The sequence below is a fragment of the Mobula birostris genome, chromosome 1 (genome assembly GCF_030028105.1).
Source record: "Mobula birostris isolate sMobBir1 chromosome 1, sMobBir1.hap1, whole genome shotgun sequence".
Classification (NCBI taxonomy): domain Eukaryota; kingdom Metazoa; phylum Chordata; class Chondrichthyes; order Myliobatiformes; family Myliobatidae; genus Mobula; species Mobula birostris.
The window spans coordinates 76,047,147-76,064,763 of record NC_092370.1 but is presented as its reverse complement, the minus strand read 5'-3'; the positions used below and the strand labels follow the sequence as shown (position 1 = coordinate 76,064,763).

The window sequence follows — 17,617 nt, the reverse complement described above, 5'->3', positions numbered from 1 at the left end:
GGGAGTAGTGGGAAAGATTGTGACGATGCTGAGTAGGCAGTCGGAAGGCACAAAATCAAAATCTCGATTATCTAGTCAGTCCTGATGTTTGGATTGGAGCAAGTCAAAACAAATACTTTATCTAAAGACCACTAAGTCCATCAGACATAGGAGCAGAATTAGGCCATTCAGCACATCGAGTCTGCTCTGCAGCTGACCCATTTCCCTTTCAACCCCAGTCTTCTACCTTCTCCCCATAACCTTTCATGCCCTGAATAATCACGAATCTATCAGCCTCCACCTTAAATACCCCCAAAGACCTGGCCTCCATAGTCACCTGTGGCAACAAATTCCACAGATTCTTCGCCCTTCAACTAAAGAAGTTCCTCCTCATTACATTCTAAATGGATATCCCTCTATTCTGAGGTTGTGCCCTCTGGTCCTAGACTCCTTCGCTACAGAAAACATCCTCTCAATATCCACTCTGTCTTGGCTTTTCAATATTTGATAGGTTTCAGTGAGATTCCCCCCACATTCTTCTAAATTCCAGCAAGTACAGACCCGGAGCCATCAAATGATAAGCCTTTCATTCCTGGAAAAACTTTGTAAACCTCCTTTGAACTCTTTCCAATGTCAGGCATAATTTCTTTGATGAGGGGCCCAAAACTGCTCAGAATACTCCATGAGGCCTCACCAGTGCCTTATAAAGCCTCAGCATCACATCCCTGCTCTTGTATTCTAGACCTCTTGAAATGAATGCTAACTTTGCATTTGCTTTCCTCACCACTGGTTCAACCTGTATATTAACTTTTAAGGAATCTTGCATAAGGACTCCCAAGTCCCTTTGCACCTCAGATTTTTGAATTTTCTCCCCGTTTAAAAAAAAATAGTGTATGCTTTTATTCCTTCTACCAAAGTGCATGAAAATATACTTCCCAACACTGTGTTCCATTTGCCACTTCTTTGCCAATTCTCCTAATCTATTCTTCTGCAGCCTCCCTGCTTCCTCAACACTACCTGTCCCTCCACCTATCTTCGTATCGTCTGCAAACTTGGCCATGAAGCCATCAATTCTGTCATCCAAATCATTGACATGCAACCCAAAAAGAAGCGGTCCCAATACTGGCCCCTGTGGAACACCACTAGTCACTGGCAACTGATCAGAAAAGGCTGCCTCTATCCCCACAGTTTGCCTTCTGCAAATCACCCAGTGTACTCACTTCTGACCGCTGACACCCTCAAACCTTCGGGCAATATACTTATTCAGTTCATCCACCATTTCCTTGTCCCCCATTAATACCTCTTCAGTGTCATTTTTCAGCTGATCTGATATCTACTCTCACCTCTCTTTTACCCTTTATATATTTGAAAAATCTTTTGTTATTTTCTTTAGTATTATTTGCTAGTTTACCTTTGTATTCATTTTTTCCCTTCTTATGGTTTTTTGGTTACCTTCTGTTGGTTTTTAAAAGCTTCCCAATCCTCTAACTTCCCACTAGCATTTGCTCTATTATATGACCTCTATTTGCTTTTATGTTGGCTTTGTCTTCCTTTGTCAGCCATGGTTACGTCATCCTATCTTTAGAATACTACTGCTTCTTGGGGATGTATCTACCTTGTGCCTTCCAAATTACTTCCAGAAACTCCAGCCAATGCTGCTCTGTTGTCATCCCTGCTAGTGTCCCCTTCCAAACAACTTTGACCATTTCCTCTCTCATGCCTCTGTAATTCCCATTACTCCACTGTAATACTGGTACGTTTGACTTTAGCTTCTCCTTCTCACTGATTACTGGTCAATTAAGGGTTCCTTTACCTTAAGTGCCCTAATCAAATCTGGTTCATTACATAGCACCCAATGCAGAATAGCTGATCCCCTAGTGGGTTCAACCACAAACTGCTCTTAAAAAGCCATCTTGTTGACATTTACAAATTCTTTCGCCTGGGATCCAAAATCAGCACCAGAGTGATTTTCTCATTGTACCCGAAGTACAATCCTCTGCGACAATTGTAACTCTGCCATTTTGCCTTGCATATCCTATCACCCTTTTTGATTTGTAGCCCACATCCTGGCTACTGTTTGGAGGACTGTATATAACTCTCATCATGGTCTTTTGGCCCTTGCAGTTACCTAACTCTACCCACAACGATCCTACCTCTTCCAGTCCTATTTCACCTCTTTCTAACGATTTGATTTCATTTTTTACCAACAGAACCATACCACCCCCTCTGCCTACCTGCCTGTCCTTTCGATACGATGAGTATCCTTGGATGTTAAGTTCCCAACTATAATCTGGTTTACAATGGAGAATACTACTAAGAAATGCAATGCTTTAGTTATAGAGTCACGCAGCACAGAAGTGGGTTTTCAGCCCAACTTGCCCATGGTGACCTTCATGCCCATGAGATCAAACAGCTCGGAAGCAGACCCTTTGACCCGACTTGCCCATGGTGACTGTTGCCTAGCGAGCTAGTTCTACCTGCCTTCGAACTTTCTCTTATCCATGTACTTACCTAGGTGAATTTTAAATGTTGCTGGCGTGCCCATCTCAACCACTATTATTGGCAGTTCATTCCAAATACGCATCACCTTTTGTTTGAAGAAGCTGCCCTTGATGTCCCTTTTAAATCGCACCTTTGATCTTAAACTCTTGTTTTAACACCCTCTCCCAGGAAAAGATCAGAATTGGAGGAGGTTGAGGAGTGACCTGATAGATATACAAGATCATGAGGGGCAGAGACAGGGTGAAACCAATCTTGTATATCTATCAGGTCACTCCTCAACCTCCTCCAATTCTGGGAATATAGTCCTAGTTTACACAACCTCTCTTTGTAACTTGAGCTCCCAAGTCCAGCAACATCTCGTGAAATATTTTCTGCACTCTTTCTAGTTTATTAACATCTTTCCTATAACGGTGACCAAAACTGTACACAATACTCCAAAAGAACTGGAGAGCTGCCAGTGGAGCTGTATCTCAGAGATGCATTACCACGTCAGTGTGAAGTCATGCATGCAAAACAAAGTTTTTCACTTTTCCTCTGTACGTCTAACAATAATTAAAAATTTAAATGGGTGCGTAGTCAGAGGCTGAAATGGCTAACACGAGAGGGCACAGTTTTAAGGTGCTTGGAAGTAGGTACAGAGGAGATGTCAGGGGTGAGTTTTTTATGCAGAGAGTGGTGAGTGCGTGGAATGGGCTGCCGGCAGCGGTGGTGGAGGCGGATATGATAGGGTCTTTCCAGAGACTCCTGGATAGGTACATGGAGCTTAGAAAAATAGAGGGTTATGGGTAAGCCTGAGTAAGGACATGTTCAGCACAGTTTTGTGGGCCGAACGGCCTGTATTGTGCTGTAGGTTTTCTATGCTTCTATGTTTCTAAATTAGCATGGACAAGATGGGCAGAAGGGTCTATTTCAGTGCATGTACATCTCTATAATTTGAAAGTATCATGTTGCTTAAAATATCCTCCATCATAAAGTGTTTGTTTGACTTACTCCAGTCCCAACGTCAGGATTTGAGTAGTCAATCGTCAATCAACATTTTGACTTTGTGCATTCCAACTACCTACTAACAGCCTATGATTTTAAAACGTTAACAAATCTTGAAGAAGAATTTGGAGGAAAGTGTGATTATGCAATTAGATCAAAGATAAAATCATATCGCATTGGACAGATCTGAGAGGGGCTGAATGGACTCTTGGAATGTATTGGTGGGAATAACAAGTGTGAGGTGGAGATGAGACAGACATCCTTATTGAATGGCCCAGAAGACCTGGGAAACTAAAACACTGGCATCCTAATCATTTTCTTGTCATGAGTATCTCCTGCTTTACATTCTTTGATTATATTCTAATTTGATCATTCCAGGTGGGGGCCTGGACCGCATTGCTGGGGGCAGTGGTAGAGACTGATACGTTAGGGACATTAAGAGATTTTTAGGTAGTCACATGAATGAAAGAAATTTGGAGAGTTATGGGTTGTGTAGGATGGAAGGGTTAGATTGATCATGGAATAGCTTTATATAGGTTGGCATGACATGATGGGCTAAAGGGTCTGTACTGTACTGTTCTGGGTTCTGAGACACACCATATCACTAGATTATTTTTCTAAAAAACTCATCTTAAAAACACTTAAAATCGTTTTCTGACCATCTGAACCTCCATGGCCTTCCATGAAAAATCTGCAGATACTAGAAACCTGTGTAATGCCCTGCTATGCTGTGAGGTATTTTATTTTAGCAGTTTTCTGTAGAAGCAGTGCATCCTGCTGGTAAGAGTGTTTTGGCTTCAGCTAAAGATAAGGAGCCATGTTGTCCAACGTAGGGATGTTACAATCTGCCATTTGTAACTTTCTGCCCAGTGGAAGATTTGGGAGAGCTGGGCAGGATCGGATTTCTGAAGGACAGTAGTGTGGTTCGGGGTTGTTTTGGTGGGAAGCTGCGGACCAGGTCACAAGGGAAGGTACCGGAGAATGCCTTTGGAAGGAGAGTCCCTTTTGCAAGAAGTGCTTTGTGTTGATGATTGGCTCCAAGGCAGAAGGGCCGATCCTCCTGAGAGTCAGTTCATTCAAGATGGTCTTCAGTGGAAATTCGGACTGTGGCGGGTGGTTTCACACAGACCGTGGGTCCAGTGTGTGTGAGTACTGTGGTACACCCCTGACTACTTCAGAAATGAGCTCCAATATTTATATGTATATTTAGACTGGTTTAACTGTAATGGACCCTTTGATCTTTTTTCCTTTCTCTGTTAACTGATAAAGTTTAAAATTGGTAAATATACTTCCTTTATAATTTTATGCTGGTGTATGATCTATGCTACTGATAACTGTGTATGGACAGTATTTATGCAGCATCCACTCAAATTGAGATTCTTTTAATCGGAACATCCTGACATTCCTGTTTGACTGAACCCCAAATCATACTGACCCTAGACATATATTGTTTATGAAAGGTGGTCCTCTCACCACTGATTCATGTAGCCGTTAGCAGAGTTGGCTAACGAGCCATCCCGGGTGTGAGGAGATAACAGAAACGCTGCGAACACTCCTGCAAGCCAGGTACTGTAGTATCTGTGGAGAGCGAAGCAGTTAATGTTTCACATCCAGGACCTCTAACGAGACCTGGTTTAACTGTCCCTCTGACCTTCAGAAACCCATACGGACATGGGGAGAGCATACAAACTCCTCACACACAGCGGTGAGAATTGAACCTGGGTTAGTGGCGCTGTAATAGCTAACTGCTACATTACCATGCTGCCCGCCCCCAAACGTGTATTGCTGGGGAGGAAAGCAAGGAGTGGAGTTGGAAGATTATGGCAGATGAATGAAAGACGGTGGTAAACTGAGTGAGAGGAGGGGAGAGATCTAATAGGAACTTGAGGGGCAACATTTCACCCAGAAGATAGACATTGTATGGAGTGAGCCCTCAGAGGAAGTGGCTGAGGCAGGTACATTAACAGCATTTAAAAGGTACTTGGGCAAACACATGGATAGGAAGGGTTTGGAGGGATACATGGTTAGTGTACAGTGGTGAAAACCTGACACCATTGTGTACTCAGGAAGCCCTGTGTACCAGGATACACTGCGTGCTGCCCATACAGATCAGGCCATACATGTGTACATGGAGGGAGTCACAAAAAACAACCCAGAATGCATTGTGACAATTACAGAGAAGGTGCAAGCAAGTACAGACAAATTACGAGCAAGAGCCATTCCAAGACGGATTGGAGATCAAGAGTTCATTTAAGAAGTTTAATCAAGAGTTGTGTAGAATATTAAGGAGCAGAGGGACCCTGGTGTACTAGCCCACAGGTCCTTGAAGGTGGCAGCACAGGCAGATTACGTGGTTGGGAAGGCTTATGGGATTCTGGTCTTCATTAGTCGAGACTGACTACAGAAATCTACATTTCCATCAATTCCCACACCCCTTCCAGATTCCACCTGCACACTGGGGACAATTTGCAGTGGCTAATTAACCCACCAGCCCCCACGACTTAGGGATGTGAGAGGATGCATGAGTATCGGGGGGAGGGGCAAACAACATGGTCATGAAGATCGTGCACACTCCACACTAGGAGTCAGGATTAAACCAGACTCTACTTTGCTGCCCATTCTCCATTTGAAAGCCTTAATGTTAAAGCAATTTATTCAAATTACTGAACCAAACTCTTGCTAAAATAACAGTGTATTGGTTTACCATTGCAGTTGAAGTTTAATTGTATTTTAAATCAGCCTGCCATTGGAGTATTGTGTGCAGGTCTGGTCACCACACTATAGGAGGGGTGTCATTAAACTGGAATGGCTGCAGGAAAGGCTGCACAAGGGTGTTGCCAGGACCACAGGGCTTGTGTTTTACAACGAGAGACAGGATAGGCTGGAATGCAGGAGATTGAGGGGTGCCTTGTACAGTCGTGAGGAACAGAGGTTCTTTTCCCAGGATTGGGGAGTCTGAAAACTAGAGAGCATAGGTTCAAGGTGAGAGGGGAAATATTTAAAGGGCAGGTTTTTCTAAAGGGTGATGGATATGTGGAATGAGCTTCCAGGGAAGTGTAGATAAGCACAACACTTAAAAGCTCTTTGGACGGATCTGTGGATACGAAAGGTTTAAAGGGATATGGGCCAGATACAGGCTAATGGGACTAGTTGAGAAGGACAACTGAGGACAAAAGGGAAGGTACGTTGCATCCAGAGTTTCTCTGGTTAGCAGATGATTTCCCTCCACACCTCTCTAACGTAGTGGGGAACCGCGTACGAGGCAAGTTACAGCAGTGGTTTGCCATTGCCTTCTGCCGGGTGAGTTTCCAAAGAGATCACCAGCTTGTAACCCAGCACGGATGGAAAGCGTGCAGGGGAGCCGGCTGGATTCAAACTTTCGTCCTTTCGTCCCGAAGTCCAGCACTGATGCAATTACGCCACCAGCCGGGTTACCTTAGGACAACTTCAGCCAAAAAGCTTGTAAGACAAATGGGGAGAAAACTATCCATGAGACTACATTGCATTGAACTGACTTTATTTCTTACATCCTTCAAATACATGAGGAGTAAAAAATCTTTACATTACATCCCTTTCTAAATGTGCAATTTATAGTAATTTATAATAAATAGTGTATACATCAATATAAGCAATATACATCAATATAACAAAGAAATAACATTGTATCAGCATGAATTGATCGGTCTGATGGCCTGGTGGAAAAAGTTGTCCTGGAGCCTGGTGGTCTTGTATTTTATGCTGGGGTGCTGCTTCCTGGATGTTAGTAGCTGAAACAGTTTGTGGTTGGGGTGACTTGAGTCCCTAATGATCCTTCGGGCCCTTTTTACACACCTGTCGCTGTAAATGTCCTGAAAAGTGGGAAGTTCACATCTACAGATGCACTGGGCTGTCCGCACCACTATCTGCAGAGTCCTACGATTAAGGGAAGTACAGTTTCTATTCAGGATGCTCTCAATTGTGCTCCTGTAGAAATTTCTTAGGATCTGGGGGGCCCGTACCAAACTCCTTCAACCGTTTGAGGTGAAGGAAGCACTATAGGCATCCGTTAGTCTCATGAGACCATGGATTTACACCTTGGAAGGGTTCCAGGGCACAGGCCTAGGCAAGGTTGTCTGGAAGACCGGCAGTTGCCCATGCTGCAAGTCTCTCCTCTCCACGACACCAATGTTGTCCAAAGGGAAGGGCACTAGGACCCATACAGCTTGGCACCGGTGTCGTCGCAGAGCAATGTGTGGTTAAGTGCCTTGCTCAAGGACACACACGCTGCCTCAGCCGAGGCTCGAACTAGCGACCTTCAAATCACTAGCCTTAACCAATTGGCCACACGCCAACTGTTGTGCTTTACCAAACAGCTGGTATGTAAGATCCTCAGTGATGTTTATGCCGAGGAATTTAAAGCTGTTCACCCTCTCAATCCCAGATCCATTGATGTCTATAGGGGTGAGCCTGTCTCCATTCCTCCTGTAGTCCGCAACCAGCTCCTTTGTTTTTACAACATCACCTGGCTGTAAAATAACACATTCTTCTGCCACGCATCTCAGTACATGAAGATTAAGGACACAAGTTCATCTAGGAAACTACAAAAGTACTGGCAGAAGCACAGAACAAGAAATCAAAAGAATTCCTAGACGCTTGATTATCAACAGAAGATTCTATTAATAATAAGCACATTGAACTGGATGCAATTTACGAACTTATTTTTCTGAGGGATCGGGGCTGAAGGTGAGCCGTGGACACTCAAGGAATGAACGTTCACAGTGACTGATAACCAGGGATACGGGCCAGCGGAGATCGCTCAGATATCTGGTTGGCCAGGGTCCAGCAGAGATTAGCGGCCGGTGCGGCAGCCAACCAAACAGAACAAGTCGGATTAATATAAACGCCAGCACTCGGCAGAAGCACTGATGATGTCGCCTGGTGACGGACGTTTGCAATCTAACCTCCAGGCTCAGCGAACAACCCTACAAACAAAGCTTGTTTCTGTGCTACACACACAAAATGCTGGAGGGACTCAGCTGGTCAGGCAGCATCCATGGAGGGAAATAGACAGTCATCATTTCGGGCCAACACCCTTCATCAGGACTGGAAAAGAAGGGGGAAGACACCAGAATAAAAGGGTTGGGGAGGGAAGGAGGACAAGTTGGAAGGTGATAGGTGAGACCAGGTGGGTAGGAAAGGTAAAGGGTTGGAGAAGAAGGAATCTGACAGGAGAGGATAGTGGACGATAGGACAAAGGACAGAAGGAGGGGCACTGGGGGAGGTGAGGAGAAGTGGTAAGAGGCCAGAGTGGGGAAGAGAAGAAGAGGGAGGCGGAAGAGGAAAAGAAAAAAAATTACTAATCAATGTTCATGCCATCAGGTTGGAGGCTACGTAGATGGAATATGAAGTGTTGCTCCTCCAACCTGAGGGTGGCCTCATCGTGGCAGAAAAGGACTGACATATAGAAATGGGATAACAGTTAGAATGGTTGGCCACTGGGAAATTCCACTTTTGGCAGATGGAGCTTGTGTGTGTTACTGTGCATTTCCAGCATCATTTCTGTTTATTTTCTTAATTCATTTTCAGATGTTTGAGTTGGTGCAACATAATTGTTGGTGCAAAATAGTATTGGTTGTTATTCTAGCCCATGTATGCTGTAATGACTAGACAAGACCCAGTTACATGTAAACTTTTCAAACTTGCCTTCAGTTTTATTTAGCAGAACCCCTGCAAAGTTTTTAGGATAAATTTGGATCTCCTGGAATCATACAGCACAGGTACTTTGGCCCACTGTAACCATGCTGTACTATAATGCTCCTAAAAAGAGCCCTGCAGGCAAGGGTGTCTTGGGCAAAGACAGGACAATCCAGGGTTACAAAGCTTGGAAGTCCGTACATTAGGGGTTGAATTGTCAGATACACCACTGCAGAAACACGAATATCTGTGTGTCACTGCATCGAAGACTGAAAGAGAGAATTGGGGAACGGAACCTTTGCCCCAGTTGAACTCTGCACATATTCAAGATGGAAGCAGAGAATTTTGTGGATTAACCACGGCAGAGTAGCAATTAGCGCGGCAATATTACAGCTCAGAGTGCCGGAGTTTGGTTCTGGCTTCCTCTGTAAGAAAGTCTGTGTGTGTGGGTTTCCTCCAGGTGCTCCAGTTTCCTCCCAGACGTACTGGTTAATTGGTGGTTGCAGATTGTCCTGCGGTTAGGCTAGGATTTAATTTGTGGGTTGATGTGCAGCACAGCTCAGTGAACTGGAAGGGCCTGTTTCATGCGGTATCTCCACATAAATAAATAGACCACGTTTAGAACTTCAAGGCCACTGTACTGTCCTGCTGTCACAAAACAACAAACTTGACCAAGGTGATTGGAAGAAAGTCTAGGGGGATGTCAGAGGTAGGTTTATTACACACTGATGTTATGTGGAACACACTGCTGGGACTGGAGATAGAGGCAGATACATTGAGACAGATAAGAGACTTAGATAAGCACGTGGATGAAAGAAAACTGGAGGGCTATGTGGGAGGGAATGATTAGATTGATACTAGAGTAGATTAAAAGGTCGGCACAACAAGGACACCTCTTTTTCCCTTATTGGGGGGGAGAGAGAGAGAGAGCCAGTGATATGTAGAATTACTGGCTGAACAAGTAGTCTTTGGGATACTGCAAGTCTGTCTTGGTGCTTTGCTGCACGGCTGAGTGCTTGGTGGAGGGTGCAGATGCTTTTTTGCTGGTGGGGAAGGGGGTCATCGCTTTGCTGCTGCTTATGCTTGGGAGGGGCTTTGGGTTCTAACATTTAACTGTCATTCATTCTTTGGGTCACTCCTCTTTTCGTGGATGTTTGCAAAGAAAAAGAATTTCAGAATGTATATTGTATACATTTCTCTGACATTAAAGGTACTTATTGAAACATTGTGGATTGAAAGGCCTATACTATGCTGTACTCATATTCCATGTCCTATGATATAGGATTGAGCCCCACTTCCCCATTGAATCACCTCACTGAAACAGCTTAAATAAATTGGCTTTGTTAACTCATTTACCTATTGAGATACAGCTCAAAATAGGCCTTTCTCACCCTTTCAGTCACCCAGCAACCCCTGATCTAACCCAAGCCTAATCACAGGACAATTTGCAATGACCAACTAACCTACTAACCAGCACAACTTTGGACTATGGGAGGAAGCTGGGGCACCCAAGGAAATCCCACACTTTCCGTAGGGCGGACATACAAACTCTTTCCATGTGATCTTGTGAATGAATGGTGGAGATGTGTAGAGTAGGGCAGAGTAACAGTTTGGAGATGTGTAGAGTAAGGCAGAGTAACAGTTTGGAACCCTGACCTTTGGGTAAACTCTGATAGAGTCACACTGGAGTGTGAAAGTACTGTAACCACTGAAGTAATTTTGTACTGGGTGAGTTGGTGCAATCACGGTGCAAGGTAAAAGGTACCCCGTGCTTTGGTGTTTTTGCTTTGTTGGTATTCAGATATTGAAACTCTCGCAAACTGTCAAGGAAAATTTGGAAACCCCATCTCTGTAATTTGAAGCTGCCTGTGTTTAGCAGTTTGACAGTGAACTGGTGCTTGCTGTCATGTCAAACTATATAAATAATGAAGGTGTTGTGATGACAGTTCTTGTGCCTTTGCTGTGCTGGTGATTCTATTTCTCCTGTTACAGATTGTACAGCTACACAAGTAAATAGTTTATTTTGCATAACTAACACTCTGTAGTATTCCTGAAGCACTCCTCCAGGAATGTTAAGAAACTGAATTGACTTCAGACCACTTTCAGGCAAACAAGGTGTGCTTAATCAAACAGAGTGTCATCGAGCACTACAGCACAGAAACAGGCCCTTCGGCCCATCTAGTCCATGCTGACTGTTGTTCTGCCTAGCCCCATCAACTTGCTCCTAGACCATAGCCCTTCCATCCATGTACTTATCCAAAACTTCTCTGAAATATTGCAATCTAATCCTCTGGTATATCTTTCCACACTTACATCACCCTCTGATTGAAGGAGTTCCCCTTAAATATTTTACCTCTCTCCCTTCTACTATGACCTCTAATTCTAGTCTCACCCAACTTCAGTGGAAAAAGCCTGCTTGCGTTAACCCTACCTATACCCCTCATAATTTTGTATATCTCCGTGTTCTCCTACACTCCAGGAAATAAAATTCTATATACCCTTTCCCAATAACTCGGGTCCTTAAGTCTGGGCAATATCCTTGTAAATATTCTCTGCCCTCATACAGCAGGGCCCATCTGGTCCCACCAATCACAATTCCCATCTAAGCTAATCCCATTTGACCATGTTTGGCCCAAATCCCTCTCAACTTTTCCTATCCATGTACCTGTCCACATATCTTATTAAATATTGTTAAGGTACCTACTTCAACCACTTCTTCTGACAGCTCAATCAATATACCTACCACCCTCTGAACAAAAAAGTTGCCTCTCAAGTTCCTATTAATTATCTCTCCTCTCACCTTTAACCTGTATTTTCTAGTTCTTTAATCCTCATGAGTTTATACAGCTCTGTAAGATCACACCTCATTCTCCTGCACTCCGCTGAATAAAATCACCAGCTGCTCAACCTCTCCTCATAATTCGCTCCCTCAAGGCCAGAAACATCCTTGGAAACCTCTCTGCACTCATATAGCAGGTGACCAAAACCAAACACATTTTAAGTGCGGCCTCACCAAGACCTTGTACCACTCCTGCATTAATCACATTTTTTATTCTCCCCACATTCCCATCATCTCCCCCCCCCACCCCAAATTCCACCCTCACTGCGCACGAGGACAGCTTATGGCAGCCAGTCTACCCACTGGTCCATACGTGGTTGATGTGCGATGGAATTGGAGCAGCTGGAGGAAAGCCCTGTATTCACAGGGAGAATGTGCAGACTCCACCCAGTACCAGGAGTACCCTCGTATCTGGTGCTGTGAGGCAGTGTCTCCACCCACTGTGCTGATTCAAAGGTCTCAGCAGCTTTCAGTCCTGTACAATTCACCTGCGAATGAACTAAATAAGACACAATACTCCACAACCCACCGCCTTGCTTTGTCTCACACCAACTGTGCTCGGTGGATCAATACAAAGATAACCTCCTGTTCCATCCTGGTACTCTGAAAAGAGTGAGGGTCACACTATTAACTGTTCTTTATTAACAAGTAGGCCATTTCTCCATCACCTTCATGCTACATTACAAACCCTGATTTAATGACACAAGGGATTCTGCAGATGCGGGAAGCCTTGAACAACACACACAAAATGCTGGTGGAACTCAGCAGGTCAGATAGCATCTTGGAGGGGAATGAACATCATCGTTTTGAGCTGAGATCCTTCAACAGGATGGGAATAAGAAGGTGGAAAGAGGGGGGAGGGGTACAAGCTGGCAGGTGATAGGAAGGTGGGTGGGGAGAGAGATGTTGTGAGAATCTGAGAGGGGATAGGGAGAAGAGGAGGAGGGTTGAAGAAGAAGGAATCTGATGAAATGCCCTTGATTTGAAGATTTTATTGTTGTGTTCAGATCTCTGTGCCCCTGTCCATTCCCCCCTCCTCCAGCTGCATGATCAGGAGGGACAGCTATTTCCAGGACAACTGGGCAAGGAGGCTTTACCAATGAGTGTTCCTTCTGAAGGGTCTTTTTTCGGTAATGCCATCTGTTCTGCCTCATGGTCCAAGGAGTAGGAGTAGGTAGCTGACCATTTAGCCCCTCGTCTGCTATATCACTTGAAAATGTAGTGATATTTTACCTCAGCACATAAAAGAACATGTTTAATTTGCATGCTTAACCAGTGCAAGCGATGGCAAAGATTTGCCCAAATTACAAATAGTTTTTGGTCTTTCTTTCACCGTGTCCACTGGGATTTGTGTGTGTGTGTGTGAGAGTGATTTTATTACCTCCTCACCTAGTTTGGGTGGGGAGTGAGGGGAGGAAATGAGCCGACACCAATAGACGAAGATCAGATCAATGTCTAATCATTGCTTGAAGGAGACTGGATTTAAATGTTAATTTAATGAGGCACTAATAAAATTTTCCCTGTTTCATTTGCAAATTAATCTGATCTGTAAATTAAATGTTACTTTCATTTTTTATTCGCTTGTGTATAAATTGAGTAATTGATGACTTTCTTATCTACTTCAGGACAAGTTTGCCAGCCCCAATGTTTTCCAGAGACGATTTTAGTATTTGGAGTATTCTGCGTAAATGCATTGGAATGGTGAGTGAATCCAACATTCTGTAGTGCTCATAGAACCGAATAGTACAACAATCTTAGGGTGGAAGGCTGCTATTCGGCCCACTGTGTTCGTTCTAGTCTGTCCCCCACCTCTGGTACCAGGTCCATAACCCTGCAGGTCCCAGCCTTTCATGCAGCATCCTAGGGCTGTGTTAATGTGAAGGAGGTCCTGCCTCTTTCTGGTAGTGAACTCCAAGCCTCTACCATAAACTGGAGGAACTTCACAGGTCAGGCAGCACCTATTGAAGGAAATATTCAGTCTATGTTTCAGGGCGAGACCCTTCAACAGGACTGGACAGAAAGAGGGGAGGTAGCTGGTATGAAGAAGTGGGGAAAGGGTGGAGCAAGAGCTGGCAGGTGATGAGTGGATCCAGGTGAGGGGGTTGATAGGCAGATGAGAGAGAGTGGAGAGTGGGAATGATTTCAGAAGCTGGGAGGTGATCGGTGCAAGTGATAAAGGGCTGAAAGAAAATGCAATCTGCTAGGAGACGGTAGAGAGCCTTGAAGTAAAGAGAAGGAGGAGAACTGAGGGAGGAATGAGTGGCTGATGGGCTGATTGAGGAGGTTGGAGAGGAAAGGGGAGGGTTGTTGGGCTGGTGGGATCAGGATAATGTAAGTAAAGAGGAAGGGACCGAGGAAAGTGGATACTGGATGTTAATGCGGCAGGTTGAAGATCACCCAGGTGGAATATCAGGTGCTGTTCCTCTAATCTATGCCTGGTTTCAACTAGGCAATGGAGCAGTCTGTGAACAGACGTGTTGATGTGCGAGTGTAAAGTGAAATTGACGACAATTCCACCAGTATTTGTGATTGGACTCCTCATTTTCTCTCTCATTCTTCTATCTATTCTTCAAATCACTTCAAAAAGTCACTCAATCTAGCCCACTCAATTCAAAATTAAGTTTATTGTCATAGGCAAAAATGCATGGATACACACATGCAGTGGAAAAACTTAATTGCAGCAGCACCACAAGCAGATGATGCCATCATGATTAAGGTGGCAGCCGAGTGCTAATTAAACAGGCTGATTAGTCCTGGATGGGACCAAACTCTTTGAGGGTTGCTGTATGCACCCGGGTAAGCGAAGGGTATTCCCTCCCACTCCTGACGTTCATCTGGTGGAGAGGGCTGAGTCACCCACTACCAGATACCCAGACACTGATCTCCCGTTAGACCACCAGATACCCAGACTCTGACCTCCCATTAGACCACCAGATACCCAGACTCTGACCTCCCATTAGACCACCAGATACCCAGACTCTGACCTCCCGTTAGAGCACCAGATACCCAGACTCTGACCTCCCGTTAGACCACCAGATACCCAGACTCTGACTCTCCCGTTAGACCACCAGATACCCAGACTCTGACCTCCCGTTAGACCACCAGATACCCAGACTCTGACTCTCCCGTTAGACCACCAGATACCCAGACTCTGACCTCCCGTTAGACCACCAGATACCCAGACTCTGACCTCCCGTTAGATCACCAGACACCCAGACTCTGACCTCCTGTTAGATCACCAGATACCCAGAATCTGACCTCCCATTAAGCACCAGATACCCAGACTCTGACCTCCCGTTAGAGCCAAGGCAGATAGATGGTTGGTCCAGTTTGGCCTCTGCCCACTGATGACACTTGGTGTACAGAATGGAAACAGCTCCTTATGCCCAACCGATCCATGCTGACCAAGTTGCCTACCCGAGCTAGCCCCATTTTCCTGCATTTAGCCCATATTCCTCTAACCTTTCCTTTCCATGTATCTGTCCAAGTGTCTTTTAGATGTTGTTATTATACCCACCCCTACCAATTCATCCTGCAGCTTGTTCCATATACCCACCAGCCCCATGTGGAAAAGGCCATTCAGATCCCCTTTAAATGGTTCCCCTCTGACCTTAAGACTGACCCTGTCAGTTTGCCACTTCTACCCTGGGAGGAGACTGACCATTCCGTACGTCCTTATCGGAAGTATGTCCCTCTTGATTTTGTGTGCTCCAAAAAGTCACTAATCATTCCAAAGTGCTCCGGGAGTGTGGGTGTGGGGTCTAAAAGTCCTAACCTAACCAATCTCTCTTTATAATCCAAGCCTTCTGGTCCCATTGACATCTTTGCTGCACCCTTTCCCATTTAATCACGTTCTTCCTCTGGCTCGTGACCAAATCTGCACACAGTACTCAAATTGCAGTGTCACCGACATCTTGCCACCCCAGCTTGTGTATTCAGAGTCAGAATCGGATTTATCATCACGGTCTTATATGACATGAAATTTGTTTTGTGGTAGCAGCAAAGACATAAATATTACTATAAATTAAAAAATAAGTAAATAGTGCGAATAAAGCAATACTGAGGTGGGGATGGTGGACTGTAAAGAAATCTGACAGCCATGGGGAAGAAGCTGTTCCAGAAACATTGAGTGTGTCGTCCTCCTCTGATGGGATTAATCAGAAGGTATGTCCTGGGTGGCGAGGCTCCTGAAGGCATTGTCCTTTGAAGCTGAGAGGGCTGTGTCTGAGCCTACAAACCTCTGCAGCTTCTTTTGATCCTGTAATTGGAGCCTCCACACCAGGCTGTGATGCCACTTCTCTGAATGCTCTTCACTGTGTATCTGTAGACATCTGCCAGTGACTTCCCAAACCACCTCAAACTCCTAACCAAGTAGAGTGTTGCCATTGCCTTCTTTGTGACTTCATCAATGTGTTAGGCCCAGGACAGCACAGTGCTCAGGCCAATGAAAGCCTGCGCTCTATCTCACTGTTCCACTTTCCAGAGTCCTGCCACCTTGCCTTGCTTTGCTTTAACTGAATAAAAAGTAACTTTGCACTTGTCAGAGTTAAATTCCACCTGCCATTGCTTGGCTCATTTCTAGATCCTGTAGTAATTTAAAATACCCTTCTTCACTGATCACCACACCACTGTTTTAATTGCTGCATTCTTACTGTCTTAGTCCTTGCCAGTTTAAAGTACCTGATGGCAAGGGAGAGTTCTAATCTTAACTGAGGTCCACAGATGCCAAACTGAGACTAGACCAGGCACCTTGTGTGGAGGAGGTGTCCCACATCAAGCCCACACCATCCAGAAAATCTGTAGTCTCCAGTGCCTTGAAATCTGCCAACAATGGAGCGTTGCTGGTCTTGGACCAACAAATTCTCCATGGGCTTACGAAGGTGAGAGGTGATTCCATAAATTGTGTGTCCTCCTCCGGCAGAGGCTGACACTCCAGGACCTGTGCCATGATGTCTCTGTCAGCACTGACATCTCCATGAACCAGCTACTCATTCTCCCTTCTCCCTCCTCAATTATACATTCTGTCTTCCCAAGCTATTTCACACCCAAAAAAAAGAAAATTCAAATCAACCAGCTCTAGGCAACTGAAAAAAGGAAACTAGGACTAGAAATGTTCAGCAGGTGAGCTCTATGGTGTTGGGGGGGATGCGGGGGTTGGGGGGAGAGTGGAGAACTGAACCAGGTATCGTAAATAAAAATTTTAAATAGAAACCATAAGATATAGGAGCAGGATTAGGCCATTTGGCCCATCGAGTCTGCTCTGTCATTTCATCATGGCTGAACCATTTTCCCTCTCAATCTCACGCCTTCCCACGTATCCCTTCATGCCTGGACTAATCAATAATCTATCAACCTGTCCCTTAAATAACCCAATGACTTAGCCTCCACAGCTGCTTGTGGCAATGAATTCCACAGATTCACTGCTCTCCTGCTAAAGAAATTCCTCCCCATCTCCATTCTAAAAGGACATTTGGAGGCTGTACCCTCTGGTCTCGGACTCCCCCACCACAGGAAACATCCTCTCCAGGTCCACTGTGTTGAGGCCTTTCAATGTTTGACAGGTTTCAATTAAGTCACCACTCATTCTTCTGAATTCCAGTGAGTAGAGGCCCAGAGCCATCAGACACTCTTTATATGATC

General features: G+C 44.9%; 1 protein-coding gene across 6 annotated transcripts in view; it reads left to right on the top strand.

The window, feature by feature from the left end:
• Nucleotides 1–17,617, top strand: part of LOC140197511 (oxysterol-binding protein-related protein 1-like) — a 344,662-nt gene that overhangs the window by 290,282 nt on the left and 36,763 nt on the right. For all 6 annotated transcript variants that reach the window (XM_072257540.1, XM_072257558.1, XM_072257530.1 and 3 more), the window contains one exon: nt 13,603–13,678. In XM_072257540.1, the coding sequence (XP_072113641.1) occupies nt 13,603–13,678 (76 nt within the window). The remainder of the gene's footprint in view (nt 1–13,602; nt 13,679–17,617) is intronic.